Genomic DNA, 15,855 nt, shown 5'->3' with positions numbered 1-15,855 from the left:
CATTTTATTATTTTAATCAGTGGTAAATTATTGTTCACGTACCTTCATTAGGTAGGTAAAAATTGTGCCCTGTGATCACAGATCTAGTAGATCTGTGCCTGTGATTGTGCCCAAAACCGGCCGTTTCCGAATTTCTGATAAGAAATTCAAATGCAGAAACGTGGTTTTTTTTTAAGTTTTTTAATATAAATTTTAGTCATCATTTTATTTTAAGCTATTGCATAGCTTCTATCGCAGGCCTTCGAATCTAGAAATTCCGTAACGAAAAAACCTCACGCTCCCCACTCCGACGGGCGGAGGTGTGGCTTGAAGGCATGCTATGCAATAGCTTTACCGCGGCAGTCCCCGAGTGCCACACGTTTTTTTCATAATAGCAACAAAAGTAGTCAAGGTACAATTACAGAGCATAATGCGACTCAGTGGCGCACAATGCCGAATTAAGCTGATGCTTAATTGGAACGTGAAACGCACCAGCAGGTTGCGCTAAGTTCAGTGTTGAAAAAAAAATATTCATAGAGTTAGCAATAACCTCATTAATGTGTAAATAAAGTGGTATACATATGAAAATTATTTACGGTTATTTTGAGTAATTTGGATTTTGATTATTTCATTAACATTTTTTTCAATGTTTGTACCTTCATCCATACTTACATTTATTTCTATTTACGGTTATTTTAAGTAATTTGGATTTTGATTATTTCATTAACATTTTTTTCAATGTTTGTACCTTCATCCATACTTACATTTATTTTTTTAACACAATTTGAATTAACTTTGATTATTTCGAAAAAACTACAATGAAACGAAAGCTTTAATTTTTTTTCCAACAATTCGATTGCACGCATCAATTCACGCGCATTACTTATAAGAGTGCTCGATTGTGCGAAGCGTTGCTGTAGTTGGAACATTCAACGTTAAGCATTATGCCGCAGCTAGATCTGTGATGCCGCTTAATGCGCTCTATAAGCCTAGTAATTGGAAAACACGGTAAGATTGCGACTGAAGGACTTGTATCCATGGTTTTGAATAAATTATAAAAAAAGTTATTATGACAGATAAATTGTCAAAGTCAAAATAATGTCAAACTTGTAAGCTGTAAAATGCCAAAATGGTGGAATTCCAATTTATTTTAATGCTTATTGCTTGCTTTAAAAAATAATTGTTGTTGTAGAGATTTGTGATTAATTGAAATACTTGCTTAGAGTGTTTATAGTTTATAACAATGGCAACTTTAATTGATAAAATAGAACAATTAATTAAAAGAGAGAAGACTACTCCAGAACGTAAGAAGGATGATACCAAAAAGTCTTCGAATGAAATTCTTTCAGAACTTTTTAGTGCTTTCAACGCTGAACCTCCTAAAATAGAAGAAATAAGTGTTAAGAAGGCTAAGAAAAGTAAAAAGAAACACAAGAAAGAAAAGAAAAAACGAAGCCGTTCTTGCAGTAGCACCAATTCGGATAGTGATTATTCTCGTAAACATAAGAAGCGAAAGAAAAGCAAATCAAAAAAACATAAAGATCGTTCACCGTCGCCGTACCGTTCCAGAACTCCGGTTACAATCAAAACAGAGAGCAATTTGAAAATAAAAAATGAAGTCAAAATTAAGAGCGAGTCTAAAATTAAAGATGAGTATAAAATTAAGCGTGAAGAAAAATTACCTAACATCAAAACCGAGGATAAAAACGTACGAAGTTTATCTCCGCCTATCGAGAGTTTTGATGCTAGTCTTATCCCAATGCCAGACTCGCCAAAAGACATGTCAAATGACCAAACAGATTTAAGATATAAATTAGATAAGAAACAAGAATCATCATCTGAAAATGACAAAGCCAAAGGTAGAATACAAATTAAGAACTTGAAGTTTAGTGCTGTTTTTGAAGAAACTGTGAAAAAAGCTGAGGAAGAGGCTAGAAAGAAAGCAGAAAAGGTTGAAGAGGGTGAATACACAGACACTTCAAGTAGTTCGGACAAAGACGAGGACTCCAATTCACAGTTTCCAAAATCCTCAGACCCTGGCGGGATATTAAAGAAAGCTGCTGAAGAAGTTAAAATGTAAGTTAAACTATACCTTTACAATATTATGTTTATTTAGCACTAAGCAAGTATTATTATAAATATTGTAAGTGAACATGATTTATGTCTTACCTGCTATTAAAGATTCTTTCCATTTTTGTGTGTATTTTTTGTGTGATCTTGAAGAACTAAGCTGTAAGAATTTGCTTGCAATTTTTACTTGTGTTTTAGGAATCTTCACATGAATATTATCACAACCAAATATACATTTGAAATTAGTTTAAAATTATTTATGCATATTTCTTAATTTATTTATTATATTTTATCATATTTTTTTATTCTTTTAGCAATGAAGAGGAAATCTTAAAGAAAAGCAAAGCTGCTGAAATTGCACATAAGTCTTCCCATAGAGATAGGAGTACATCCAGAAAAAGGTATGATTAATTTTGTAATTGTAAACAATATGCCATATTGTTAAAAGAAATAAATGTAATTATATTTATTTCTTTTAATATTGCATATTGTGTACATGAGCAAAATGTAAAAAAAGTATATAAAATTAATATAGCAAGATATTTTTCAAATCCAAATCATGGAACCGATTTAGATGAAATTTCATATAAAGATGGAGTTGAATAGGATTTAACTTTCAATCCTACGGGAATGGAAACAATGTTACGGGCGAAATGTCAGTATACATACCAATCATGATGTTAAGTTTAATAACGTATACAATTAAAATTACAGATCATCAAGTAAAAAGCGTTCACGTTCGCGTTCCACATCTCGTCGTCACCATCACAGATCAACATCGCGAACAAGAAGGTCAAAGCGATCCAGATCACGGCGGAGATCAGAATCTAAGTCTAGGCGGAAGTCAAGGTCTCGTAGTAGACACAGGTCCAGTTCGAGGAGCAGGCACTGGCCACGGCATAGCAGTAGAAGGTAAATTGTTTTGTAGTAACAGTTGAATCTTTTTAATGAACAATCATGTTGTTTTCTAAGTTAGAAAAGCTTTATATGGTTGAAATAGAATTTAAAATACAACTTAAATGTGGATAGGTGGACATCCAATAATCTTAACAAGCAAATCTAAAGTTTAAATTGATATGTCAATGAAATCTGCACATAGGTCACTAATAGACAAATTTATTTATATACAAATTAAAATCCCCGCAATAGCCTAGTTATATGAAAATATAGAAATTCAGATTTATAACCAAAAACTTTACTCTTAACTATTAAAATATTCAGATCATCGAGTGGTGTGAAGTTAGCGGATAGTGAAAAGAAACGCTTGCTAGAAGTGGCTAGACGCAACGCAATCAACATGTTAAAGAATGGTGCAGTGCCTGCGGGCGCTGCTGTGTTACCGCCTCACACTAGGAACCAAGTCATGGCCGCTATACAGTCTGGAGGTAGGGAGAATGATATTAAACTATAATAGATATTCAATTGCATAATTTAGTGTGCCACTCTGTTTTGATATTGACCCAGTGTAAATTCTTTTATACAATTCTAATAAATTTGTTCCGCTCTTAAAAAGCAAATAAATATAAAAAATGCATGCCCCTTATTTTATTTCATGGAAGTTTTAAAGAATTAAGTAAATATTTTTTCGCTTTTAGCTAACTGTAGAAATTAGATATTTCTAAACTGAATAATGAATATAAGAAATCTATATATATATTTTATTTTCTTCCTGTCAGAATATCAGCAATAGCAATACTTTTTAAGTAAAACTAGCCAGCCGCTTAGGTGAGTAATAAAATAATATTAAAACTTGCAGGTAAATCAGTAGATGAGTTAACAGACTTCTGTAAACATTTATCAAAGAAAGAGGCTCTCGGGGAATTGTCATCGGTATCATCCAATGATGATAACATGAGTGAGAATGAAGATACTATTGCCTTCCATCATCCGTTCCTTGTGAAGGAAAAAGCACCCATTGTGATGAATATTAGAGTAAGTTGTTTTATAAGTATACCTAATCAATGAAATATATTTGGCAGTATGTGCAAATATGTAATGGAAAACTTGATATTCTTATTGCAAATATGCACCAAAATTGTGCAAACCGTTTATATTCGTAAATGTCTTGTCGACAAATACACGTTTCAAGTAGGTAATTACTTTTTATCCAGATATTCTTTAAGAATGATATTAATTAATTATTACACCAATCCACCATATCTATTTTAATAATTAATTTTGTTTTATAGGGAGGAGCACCTCTTCCACTAAAATCGAGTACACTACCAATAGCTAATAAGGAGGAATTGAGGCTACAGTTTCCTGTATCATCAGGGAGTCAGCATAGAGAGAAAGCATCAGAATGGGTGCCTGTGTCACCTAAAAAGGACAATATGGTAAATTTTTCAAATATTTTTGAAAAAAAAAATTTGCTGAAATTAAAAAAACTGCTTTAACAACATTACATTTACATATTTTCACATATTTTCACATATTTTTTTTTTACATATTTTCACACGTTTGAGTAATGACAGAGTGATAAAAAAAATATCTTTGTTTATATTTAATGATTTTAATTTTTCCTTACAGCAAATCGCAAAGTTAAACTCCAAATCGGAAACAAAAGCAATACTAGGATTTGATCCTATATCCAAGTAAGTTTACTAATACATTTCTTCAAGTCTTTCCTCTCCTCATATTTATCTTTATGTCCACATTCCTTGATGGTGATTTTAACAAATTGTTGATTTCATGTCTTAAATGTTATAAAATCTCAAAAGTTGAATAGCTCAAACTCAAACATTTATTTATTCAATTAGACTTCTTTTAGAAGCACTTTTGAAACGTCATTACATAGTTTAACATTTACCATCGATTCGGAAAAGTTGCTCATTTTAATCATGTCAGTTTTACAATTTAATTTTATAAAATACATTATATTATGTACATTATAATCATAATATGCCAAAGAACTGTCCTGTGGTTTTGGGTTTTTATCGTCCATATATTCCTTAATACTGTAATCCATCCATCCATCCATCCATTCAGCCCGGATAAGTCCACTGTTGGACGTAGGCCTCCCCCATACTGTGCCACAGTTGCCGATCTTTGGCTTTGCTTAACCATCTGCGCCCAGCTGTCTTAACTATATCATCCGTCCATCTAGTGTATCACATATACAAGCTTTTTTCCAGAATTTTGACAAACCGCATAACACGAAAATTGGATGACTCCCAGCCTCCCGGGCAAGCCGGTTTCCGCAAATCATTTAGTACCATGGATCATATCCACACGCTGCGGCAGATTATACAGAAGTACGAAGAGTATAATCTGCCGCTCTGTTTAGCATTCGTGGACTACGAGAAAGCGTTTGATTCGGTGGAAACCTGGGCTGTACTTCAGACTCTTCAACGATGCAGAATAGATAGTAGGTATATCGAAGTACTGAGAGGATTATATAACAAGGCCAATATGACAGTCCGTCTCCAAGACCAGAACACAAAATCAATCCCTATACGAAAAGGCGTACGACAAGGAGACGTGATCTCACCCAAGCTCTTCACTGCCACCTTAGAAGACATCTTCAAGCTTCTGGATTGGAAAGAATCAGGGATAAACATCAATGGGCGATATCTCTCTCATCTTCGGTTTGCAGACGATATAGTTCTCATGGCGGAATCTCTTGATGACCTGAAGAAAATGCTAGAAGACCTCCATAAAGTATCTCAACAGGCCTAAAGATGAATATGGATAAAACAAAGATTATGTTCAATGCCCACATCGAAGCTAAACCTGTCTCTCTGGGATGCTGTGAACTCGAAATTGTCAAGGAATATATATACCTGGGACAAACGATCCAGCTAGGTAAATCCAATTTCGAGAAGGAGATAAACCGCCGAATCCAACTAGGATGGGCAGCTTACGGGAAGCTACGCACGATCTTCTCGTCAAACATATCGCAATGCCTAAAAACAAAAGTATACAACCAGTGTGTGTTGCCAGTTATAACATATGGCGCAGAGACATGGTCGTTTACAAAGGGCCTGATAAATAAATTAAGAGTGACCCAACGAGCTATGGAGAGAGCAATGCTCGGAATTTCGCTGCGCGACAAGATCCGCAATACGGAAATTCGCAGACGAACGAAGGTAACTGACATTGCTCTCAGAATCTCCAAACTAAAATGGCAGTGGGCAGGCCACATAGCCCGCAGGACCGATGCTCGTTGGGGAATACAGGTCCTTGAATGGCGACCAAGAACCGGACGGCGCACTGTTGGACGCCCTCCCACTAGATGGACGGATGAATACTGTAATAGGCTCTCTGAATTAGTACATTTTTTATATAATGTACTAATTCAGAGAGCCTATACAATTATGTTTCTATTATTATTATTAATGTCCTAGCAATACAATTATGTTTCTTATTATTTGCAGAAAATCGGAACCACTAGCATTGCCCGCGCCACCTGTAAACCAACCCGCCTATATGAAAAGCTTTACTACTGGAAGTCGTAAGTATACATTTTTATTACAAAAAATACTATCTAATAGGACTAAAATATATGTATGTGGTCAAGAATTATGGCATTTTCTATTTACGGTTGATATTGTTTCAAATGGTTTAGTCTTTAAAATCTTTCAGATATTCAAATCTTTTAAACATTAGCAAACATATTATATTTTATTGTATTATGTTTCATAGAAAATATGTTGCCGAAAGTTTGAACCAAAGTAAAAGAATTGAAATTTATGTGAAAATGTTGTTCACTTTTTCAGAATTAAACTCAGTGCCTGCCATAACAGCGGGACCACAATATTCTCCAGGCAGTGACAATCCTGCTGTGGTTAGTATAATATTATTTATTTTCAATAAGTTACTGATAAAATGTAAACTTTCTTTAAATAGAAGATTCCGAAAGGGTTTTCGTATTATTGTGTTATCATGGTAGATTACCTCCAGTATACTTTGAAGGAAATGATTACTAGAAAATTATCCAAGTTACTAATACATTTCTTGTTATTTTTATAACCAACATGTTATTTTTATAACCTCCTATTTTCTAGCTTAAATCCTATAATACATTTTCTATATTATAAAAATATGCTAAAATAAATTTACATTTACAGGATGTAGCTGCCATCGTTTCACAGAAGCTGTCAATGATAAGGAGGGAACAAGAACAAAGCGAGATGCATGCCATGAGAGGTGTAAGTAAATTGGATTCATTAAATTATGCAATATCTGAACCCCTGTAGAAGCCATGTAATCTTCTTTTTCACTTGTCAATCTAATAAATGATTAGGGCTCTGATTTTTTGCAATGTTTGTGGATACTTTAAAAATACTAAAAAGTCTTCTTCAGTCGCGTTGAGAGTAAAATTTGAAGGTCGCGTCATGGCAATACCGTCACGTCATTGAGTAAGGTGACGATTTTGGTATCTTTGAATCTTGCCAAAGAAGTTTCACTTCTGACACGTGTGCACGGCACACACGCTCTTTTTTTATTTCTCAAAATGCTCAATTGTAATATTTATTGCTCAAGATGCTTCTTAGTTGTGTAATACTTGTGTTTTACTGTAAATATCACTAATATGTGAATTATTTTTATTTTATCCATACTCCATACTAATATTATAAATGCGAAAGTAACTCTGTCTGTCTGTCTGTTACTAAATCACGCCTTAATTACTGAACCAATTTGCATGAAACTTGGTATAGAGATATTTTGATACCCGAGGAAGGACATAGGCTACTTTTTACCCCGGGACATAGGATAGGTTTTATCCCGGAAGTCGCGGGCGAAGCTGCGGGCGGAAAGCTAGTTTAATATAAATTATCTATGATTCCAGTTCGGCTGGTCCACAAACCCGTCGCTGGGCCAGTTCACCGGCTCGACGGGCGCGAACATTCTGACGCCTCGCGAACTGGCGGCCGGCTCGCAGGCATGGGCTAAGAAGGTAACTCGATTAGAGCTAGAAATAACATTAATATTGTAATATTATTATTAAGTACAACACTAATATGACTAGATGGATAGCTTAGGTATATAGGGTAAAGAATGCTTAGATGATTGATTAGATTAGAAGAAGCAATAGGTTAAAAAAGTAAAAAAGTGATAGGTGAACTTTATATTATATTTATTTGGGGACCATCCAAGTGTTACAGGTTTTAGTTTTTTTTTTTTATATATATGTAAATAATTTTTTTTTTTTGTTATTAATCTTTCTCTTGTGAATAGAGAGAGAATAAAATTTACTATCTATTCCAAACGAGAGAAGTTATATTCATCTTTTATTCCTCACGAAAATATTCGATGTAATACATATATGGATGAAGATTACTGTTTTATCTTCTCTTTGCTTCAGACTAACAAAAATAAGCTTATTACAAGAAGGGGATTATTATAATAATGAGAACTGTAGGCAGAATCAGCTAGGAATAATGTCAAGGTACTTAGCATCTTCAAGGAAATACTATTTCACAGCTATTTGCAACTTTAAAAGTTAAAATATCGTGCATTCTCTCAATTGATTTTCCTAATTTTCATATGTTTCTGTATTTCATTAATATACCAAATGTAACGAACGTTTCGAATGAAAACATAAGTATGCATTGAATATAATAAAATATTTTATTGAACAATTTTGTGCTATTGAGATAATGTGTGACTACTTTTACAAATATCACAAAATATTATGTCGTATCTTGTGATATAAAAGTTAGCTTGTATCAAGTATCGTATTAAATGAAACCAGACTATTCCCTTTTCAAATAAATATAAATCTATAACTATTGTTATCAATATTTTAAAATGCTCTAAGATTAAGTTTAATTTGTGCGCACATTGAAAAATGTATTTCTCCTAAACTTACGGTCAAATTTATTGAATACGTCCGTGCGAAGCTACAATTCGCTTCGCACTGACGTTAATTAATACACATTTAAATCGTGTTTAAATTTCGATATATGTATTTATAAAACAATTTTGAAAAATATATATTCTCTGGTTTTGTTGAATACAGCATGCTATCTGAAGAAATTTTCTTTCAGCCGTGCTCGCCGCAGTCGCGTACAATGGTCCAGTCGTCTCGGTCGGGATTCATAATACACAGTATTATATCTTCCGACCGTTTGTGCTTGTGTGATGGTTACGATTACATTATTTGTGTGTGACGTCCATAAATTATGTGAGGATTTTCTGAAAACCAGTAACAAAGCCTTTTTTAGGCTACATATTCATTCTAGTGTGGAATTGAAAATTAATAACGGTTGCGAACCACGAAGAATTTCGTACATACATGATGTCTTAAAGGAGTATTATTTCCAGTATGGACAAACGACAGCGTTATATAGGTCGGAGGTATTACCGTATTACTGCAATAAGACATCATGAAAACCGCCCTGGTATCTCTGTCAATCAAACATATCAATTCCCTTTAGCACAGATTGACGTCATTGCATTCTTGGTAGTTCGCGACCGTTGTTTGTCTATTATGTTCTTGACATAGGTCAGATACATACAAAAATAAATCATAAAACACCATATTCTTCATAAATCGGAATACGCTCATATTCCGATGTTTATTCATTCTAGGTTTTATACCGAAAAAGTAAAACGGGACCCTATTATTGAGACCTCGCTGCTTTTTATAGGAAAATTACATCCCCCTACATAAAACTCGCAAACCATCCCCATGTGTAATTTGGTGAGATATCGCTCGACCTTTGCGACAACCACCATCCTAAACATCTCGCATAATTAATGGACGCCCCCTAATTTCTCATTTTCAAAAATCTTAAGTATTGCGATGCTATTTCGCTTGATGTAATGTTTTCGATGGTAAAAATAACCTTCCATTTTCCGAAATGATCCAAAAATTAGATAGTACCTACTAAATGAATTGACCTAGAACCTTATATGGCGAATGAATAACATATTAGTTTTCAATTCACCTTTATCAATTTTGTACGTGCGTTGATAAACTCGGTTTAGAATTTAAACCGAGATTATCGATGTAATTTTAAACCTGTAAAACTTTAAATGTAGATAAAATTTTAGGTCAGTCAGATTTTAGGTTATACTGCCATACATATAATATCTTATCGTAGTCGATAATATTGCATAAGATCGATAAATATCAATTGTTATCAAACTTTCATAATAATCCATTTATCCTTGTTTGTTATTAAAACCTTTATCAATGTTGAATGTAGATAATCTCCATCAAAATACATTAGGTACCTAAGAAAGTTTAACAAAATCGCTGCACTTACAAGCTATTAGTATAATCATTATTATAACTTCAAAAACTTTATTTTGAAAATGCTATTTATAAAAATAAAAAAAAGAAATTGAAGAAATCCATTAAAAATCAACATGAGATCTTCATATTATTTTTTGGGGTAAAAGGTTTTTTCAATATCTACTGAATATGTTAATTGTTAAGATTGAAAAAGCCTTGTATCTTCTGAGTTAGGTACATCATAGAATGTACTTGTAACCATCACACACGGTCTTTTATTTACCTGTACGTGTAACGAGTGAACTAATTAGTTCATTTGTTACACTGCGTGAGTCTTTGCACGAAGTGGTAGCTCTTATGCCATAGTATTGGCATATTAGATATCACTAATACATGCAAACAAATATTCAGTCTTCCCCACATTGAAATACAGACTAAAATTCCATTTCATGAAAAAAAAACAAGAGCTACTCCATGCATTTTAGTGCTGAAATGAAGCCAGTGATTCTTTTAACTACTTATATCGTACTTACGATGTTGTTATAAGAAAAACGAGGCTTATAATGGGGAATTCGTGAATATTTGTTGCAGCTTTTAAAAGATAAGGAGACTCGAGCACAACGTTAGACGCATCCACGTCGACCTTACGTTACTTTTGACGCGGTAAGTATTCATCGGTGGGGATAACTAGTTGTAGGATCAGTGGTATAACATTCTGTTCAATTAAATGATAATTTTTTCATAGGTGTTAAAGGAAATTGGGTAATGAATATTGTTCTGTGTGTATAGCATATTACGGGAATAATTTTGGGTCTTGGTATAGGATCAGTTGGTGCGAGCTGCCCCGGTGGAAGGTGGGATGGGAATGCACCTTCTGCAGAAGATGGGTTGGACTCCGGGTCAGGGTCTGGGTAAGGAGGGCACGGGGACCTTGCAGCCTCTGTTGCTCGAGGTCAAGTTGGACACGCGAGGGTTACAGGCTAAAGAAGAGGTCAGTAGCCGATACAATAAAGGAGTAAGTAAATTATTTACTATTACGGCTTCGCGCTTTTGAAGTGGACTCTGCATGTAGCTTGGCCGCGAATGTGTTTTGTTTAACAGAATGTGAATGGACTATTTTTAATTGGTCTACTGTATATGCTCGTATGTGCTGCAATGTGTATACTTACATAATTTGTTTCAATTAATTTAACTTTATTTATGCGTATTCTGCATTATATGTATAAGCCATAACACAACAGTGAAACAGTTTATTTTTTAGATATATTTATATATTTTGCATGTGTACACTGTTATGGTATAAGATACCAAATCAAAGAATCTAATACTTTTGGGAAAATGTACAAACTTATAATACCTCCCATCATATTACAATCTTATGTTTTTGTAACTTATTGCATTGAATTACAATATAACAAAACAACTGGGTGATGGTAATAATTAATATGCACGTGCACTAATTAATTCTGATTGAACAATTATAGATGAAACAAAATAGAATGTGTAGACGTGGATCAGCGCCGCTGGTTGCAGGCGGCAAACATCCAGTCTCACTGCTTGGCGAATATTGCTCAAAACAAAAATTGGGACCACCCGAATATAACCTGTGTTTTGAGTGCGGACCGGATCATAAGAAAAACTTTCTTTTCAGGGTGAGTTCAATATGTTTAACGGATGTTCTCAAAAAAGATGGAAATGATAACCAATTTTTGTCACTCCTATTATTAACGAAAAATAATTTCCGTATTATAAGATACGTTTTAATTACCTAGTTGCTAAAAAGAAAGAGTTGTTAATGTGTTACAGTATTTGATATAATATATTATTATGGTGCAATAAGTGAGCGTGCTGACATCATTTTTCTATCTCTTTCCCCACACTCCTTACTTGAGGTTATCAAAATATCTAAAATCTATGAAGACTATTTGAGAGGCATAGAAATTTTACAAAAATAAATATTAAATTATTTCCTTTGTGTCAGTAATAACAATTCGAGAGACTCTAAAAATTAAAAGGATAGTATGTATTAAAAATAATTAAGATAATCTTTCTTGTTGTTTATGGCAGAAGAAATGAAATATTTCAAAATGTTGTTTTTAAAATCTTACAACTTTTTCACATCAATTTTCATATATATATCTATTCATTTCTTTATTAAATAACAGGTAAAAGTGGCAGGTGTGGAATATCAACCTGCGGTGGCGAGTGCAAATAAAAAGCAAGCAAAGGCTGACGCAGCTCAGTTGGCTTTACAAAAACTTGGTATTGTGACATGAGAACTGATTATTATATGTTTGTGTATAGTGTGTTAGGATTTATACAGCAATAAAGATTTTTAGAGTTTATATGTTGTTGTTTTATTTATTGTTAACCATCCACTAGTTTATTGTCTATTGATAGTAAGGGGGCGTCCATAAATTACGTGAGGTGATTTTTTTTTTAATTTTCTGACCCTCCCTCCCCATCTGGTGAGATATCGACTATCGTGAGATTTTATTGAACCCACTCTCCCACCCCCCAATCTCACGTGAGATTTTTTAAAATGTGAGTTTTTTTATGTAAAAAAAATTGCTTCGTGTTTCTATTTAGGACTAGATAAGACTAGTAATCAATATTGCAGATAGATATAAGTCAGGTTCAAGTTCAGTTTGGATAAAATGGACCAAAATAGTATATTTTTTTGTTTCAATCAGAAAAAAAATGCGTGATATTTGCCGAGACCCCGCCTCTTCCCAACGTAAGGTTAGATGAGATTTGACTCGACTCCCTCCCCCCCTAAAACCACTCACGTAATTTATGGACGCCCCTAATACATCTATTTATGCATTTATGCTTATAACATTCTGAACCAATTTTATTTGAACATAGATAATACTATACTAATAGTATGAAGGTGACTACTAATAATTTAAAGTTGACTGACTGCTATTATAGTATGTAGAAGCATTGGTAATAAATAAAACAACATTGCTTCATATAAATGATACAATAAAAATGCAAGTCATATTATAACAATATGAATGAGCAAAAAAACAACATTTATCTTTGATCAACTTTATTTCTATGAGAACATAATTTAACAACTATTCAGACACTGCTCTAATGTGCTATAGATCTGACTGTAGCAGTGTATACATAATATGTTTATACTAAATACCTACTACATTATAATTTTTTTCTTATTCCAACATCATTCAGTCAATCACAGATCTGTTCCAACATATTACTCTCTATTGAATTTACTGCTTTTCTGGGTTTTGCTGCTTAATCCTGTAGTCTGATAAAGCGGCCTTAATAGCATCTTCGGCAAGCACTGAAAAGAAAAAATATTATGCTACTTTTATATTTTGTGTAATCATTGACATATAGTATTTGGGACAAAAGTCAAATGATCATAACATGTTATTTAATTTTTAATTAATATTTTCTTGTTTTCATAGTAGATATGTTTTAAATACTATCAAGCAAAATCTTATTACAATATTGCAATTAACCTACACAATAGATATGTATGTACATATTTTGTTGCATCATTTCCAATATGAGTTATAATGAATATTGTCAAATAGATCACAACTACATGATGTCTATGTATGTTTATGAAATGGGTACAATAATTATTAAAATGTAAACACTTTTATCAATACCTGTTTTATCAATAAGTTTAAACTTACTTGAACAATGTAGTTTGACTGGCGGTAAAGACAACTCCTTAGCAATATCAGTGTTCTTCAACTTCAAAGCCTCATCAACTGTTTTCCCCTTAACCCATTCAGTGGCCAACGAGCTGGATGCGATAGCTGAACCGCAGCCAAATGTCTTGAATTTAGCATCGATAATCTTTCCATTGTCATCCACTTTGATCTGCAGTTTCATAACATCACCGCAAGCAGGAGCACCAACTAACCCTGTTCCTACATTCTTGTCTTTCTTATCCAACGATCCCACGTTTCGAGGATTTTCGTAGTGATCGATAACCTATAATGCAATGAAGAAATATTACAACACCTGAAATCTAAGTGAAAAATCAATAAACCTTGACATTGGTCATGAAAAATACTTACATTTGCATGGTATGACGCAGTTTGTATTATATTTATGCCGCGATTTCTTAAACACAGGCAACGGCACAAATTTGGAAGCAAATAAGCCATTTTAAAATAATTGTCTCGAAATAATTCTAAAGGAGCTATGTGGACAACAATTATAATAATATCTGCTCTCCAACTTGAATTCTACTAGGTAAGTACCTATTAAATTTTTTGATCGAGTCTCGAGATCGCACTTCATAGTGAAGTCAGAAGTGTCAAGTGTCAGAATGTCAGCATTTACTTGATGCTGTCAGTTGTCCCGCACAGCTGTCACCAGTCAAAAAGCCGTCAGGCCACAGATCTACCGTCAGGCAAAGAGATTACTACCTAGGTACAAACTTGGGTACAAATCTTGGTACAAATCCACACACCACATGCTTCACTTTGCTTCCAAGAAGCAAAGCATGACGTGTTTCTTGGTTTACTCTATGGGTTTGACATTGACAGATATTCTAAGCCTATTTTACTATACCCGGCGCGGCCTAAGATGATCCCTATGACACTGACAGTTATTCTCAAGAGACAAACTTGTAATGGCGTCACCATTAAATTAGAAACGTATTGGAGGCGTCTAAAAATGGCATTTATTAATTTTTACGTAGCTTTATCCTATTATAATGATATTCCGTTGGAATTATAACAATTCTTATCATTTACGAGAAATTATATCAATCTGACTTTACGTTTACGTCCTTCAAAACTTACATCGTTGGCATTTATCGACTAGTGCGGAAAGTATCGATAAACAAATTTCGATAATGGAAACGAGTTTACATTTTTTCCATGCTTAAGCTATAGTTCATTCACTATTGAATGGAACAGAAGATCGCAGCATACTTAATTAATAATTACCGTTCGCGTTAATTTACTTACCTATGATAATATAAGTTTTTTAGAAAAATTAAATGGGGGATTCCATTTTCATGATAAAATAATATACACTGTGTTAAACGGGTTAAAAATTACGAGAAAATGATAAGGTGTATTTTTATGTTTTGGAAAACTTTCGTTTTACTTACCGTTTCGTTTACATAATAGACGTTAAAAATTCATTTTATAATATTTGTAAAAACATGTTTGCCGAGGTGGCTGAATGCAAACCACGCCTTTGCCTATAAAATAGTAAAGTATCGACACGATCCATCATACGAGCAATCACTAAGACGAACTGTCATAGGGATCATCTTAGGCCGCGCCGGGTATAATTTAGAGTATATAATACTATCTATAGAGTGCGAAAAACCAAGTGGGAACAGTAGGCACAGGTGGGAACAACACGACGTTTCCGCCGCGAGCGCTCGTAGTCGTGATTGAGTGCTGACGAAGTGGGTTGCTCTGGAATTTATTTCATATTTACGAGTAAACATGGTGAAATGTGCAGTTCTATCTTGCAAAAACGATACTAGAAAATACACAAAATTGAAATCCAGTATCACATTTCATCAGTAAGTCGATTGTTATACTTATTTTTATGAAAATAAATCTAGCATCGCGGGGGTGAAGGGCAGGTGGGAGACGGACACGCACAGG

The 15,855-nt window shown here is 33.7% G+C and overlaps 2 protein-coding genes across 6 annotated transcripts; one reads left to right on the top strand and one right to left on the bottom strand.

Moving 5' to 3' along the window:
- Positions 1-1,145: 1,145 nt before the first annotated feature.
- On the top strand, positions 1,146-12,579 carry LOC123696975 (protein Son). 5 transcript variants are annotated; one of them, XM_045643377.1, is made up of 14 exons: positions 1,146-2,055; positions 2,364-2,450; positions 2,764-2,961; positions 3,271-3,434; positions 3,806-3,981; positions 4,239-4,385; positions 4,579-4,643; positions 6,426-6,502; positions 6,768-6,835; positions 7,119-7,199; positions 7,841-7,948; positions 9,042-9,068; positions 10,826-10,897; positions 11,058-11,197. In XM_045643377.1, exons 1-13 carry the CDS (start codon positions 1,223-1,225, stop codon positions 10,859-10,861), a joined length of 2,067 nt encoding a protein of 688 aa, XP_045499333.1. In that variant the 5' UTR covers positions 1,146-1,222; the 3' UTR covers positions 10,862-10,897; positions 11,058-11,197. The 5 variants fall into 5 exon arrangements, with proteins under 5 accessions (XP_045499333.1, XP_045499334.1, XP_045499332.1 ...); XM_045643375.1 differs by lacking the exons at positions 9,042-9,068; positions 10,826-10,897 and adding exons at positions 11,719-11,886; positions 12,400-12,579 and having other exon boundaries at positions 1,147-2,055; positions 11,058-11,225; XM_045643374.1 differs by lacking the exons at positions 9,042-9,068; positions 10,826-10,897 and adding exons at positions 11,719-11,886; positions 12,400-12,579 and having other exon boundaries at positions 1,148-2,055; positions 11,058-11,249.
- A 693-nt stretch (positions 12,580-13,272) lies between these two features.
- LOC123696979 (iron-sulfur cluster assembly scaffold protein IscU) lies at positions 13,273-14,531 on the bottom strand. The gene is made up of 3 exons (XM_045643382.1): positions 14,299-14,531; positions 13,909-14,212; positions 13,273-13,547 (listed from the first exon to the last, which is right to left on the bottom strand). The coding sequence occupies exons 1-3, from the start codon at positions 14,386-14,388 to the stop codon at positions 13,474-13,476; spliced, it is 468 nt and encodes a 155-aa protein (XP_045499338.1). The 5' UTR covers positions 14,389-14,531; the 3' UTR covers positions 13,273-13,473.
- Between the last annotated feature and the right edge of the window lie 1,324 nt (positions 14,532-15,855).

Source organism: Colias croceus, chromosome 13, assembly GCF_905220415.1.
Source record: "Colias croceus chromosome 13, ilColCroc2.1".
Lineage (NCBI taxonomy): Eukaryota > Metazoa > Arthropoda > Insecta > Lepidoptera > Pieridae > Colias > Colias croceus.
Note: the sequence above shows the minus strand (reverse complement) of the source record. Positions and strands in the feature narration are given on the sequence as shown.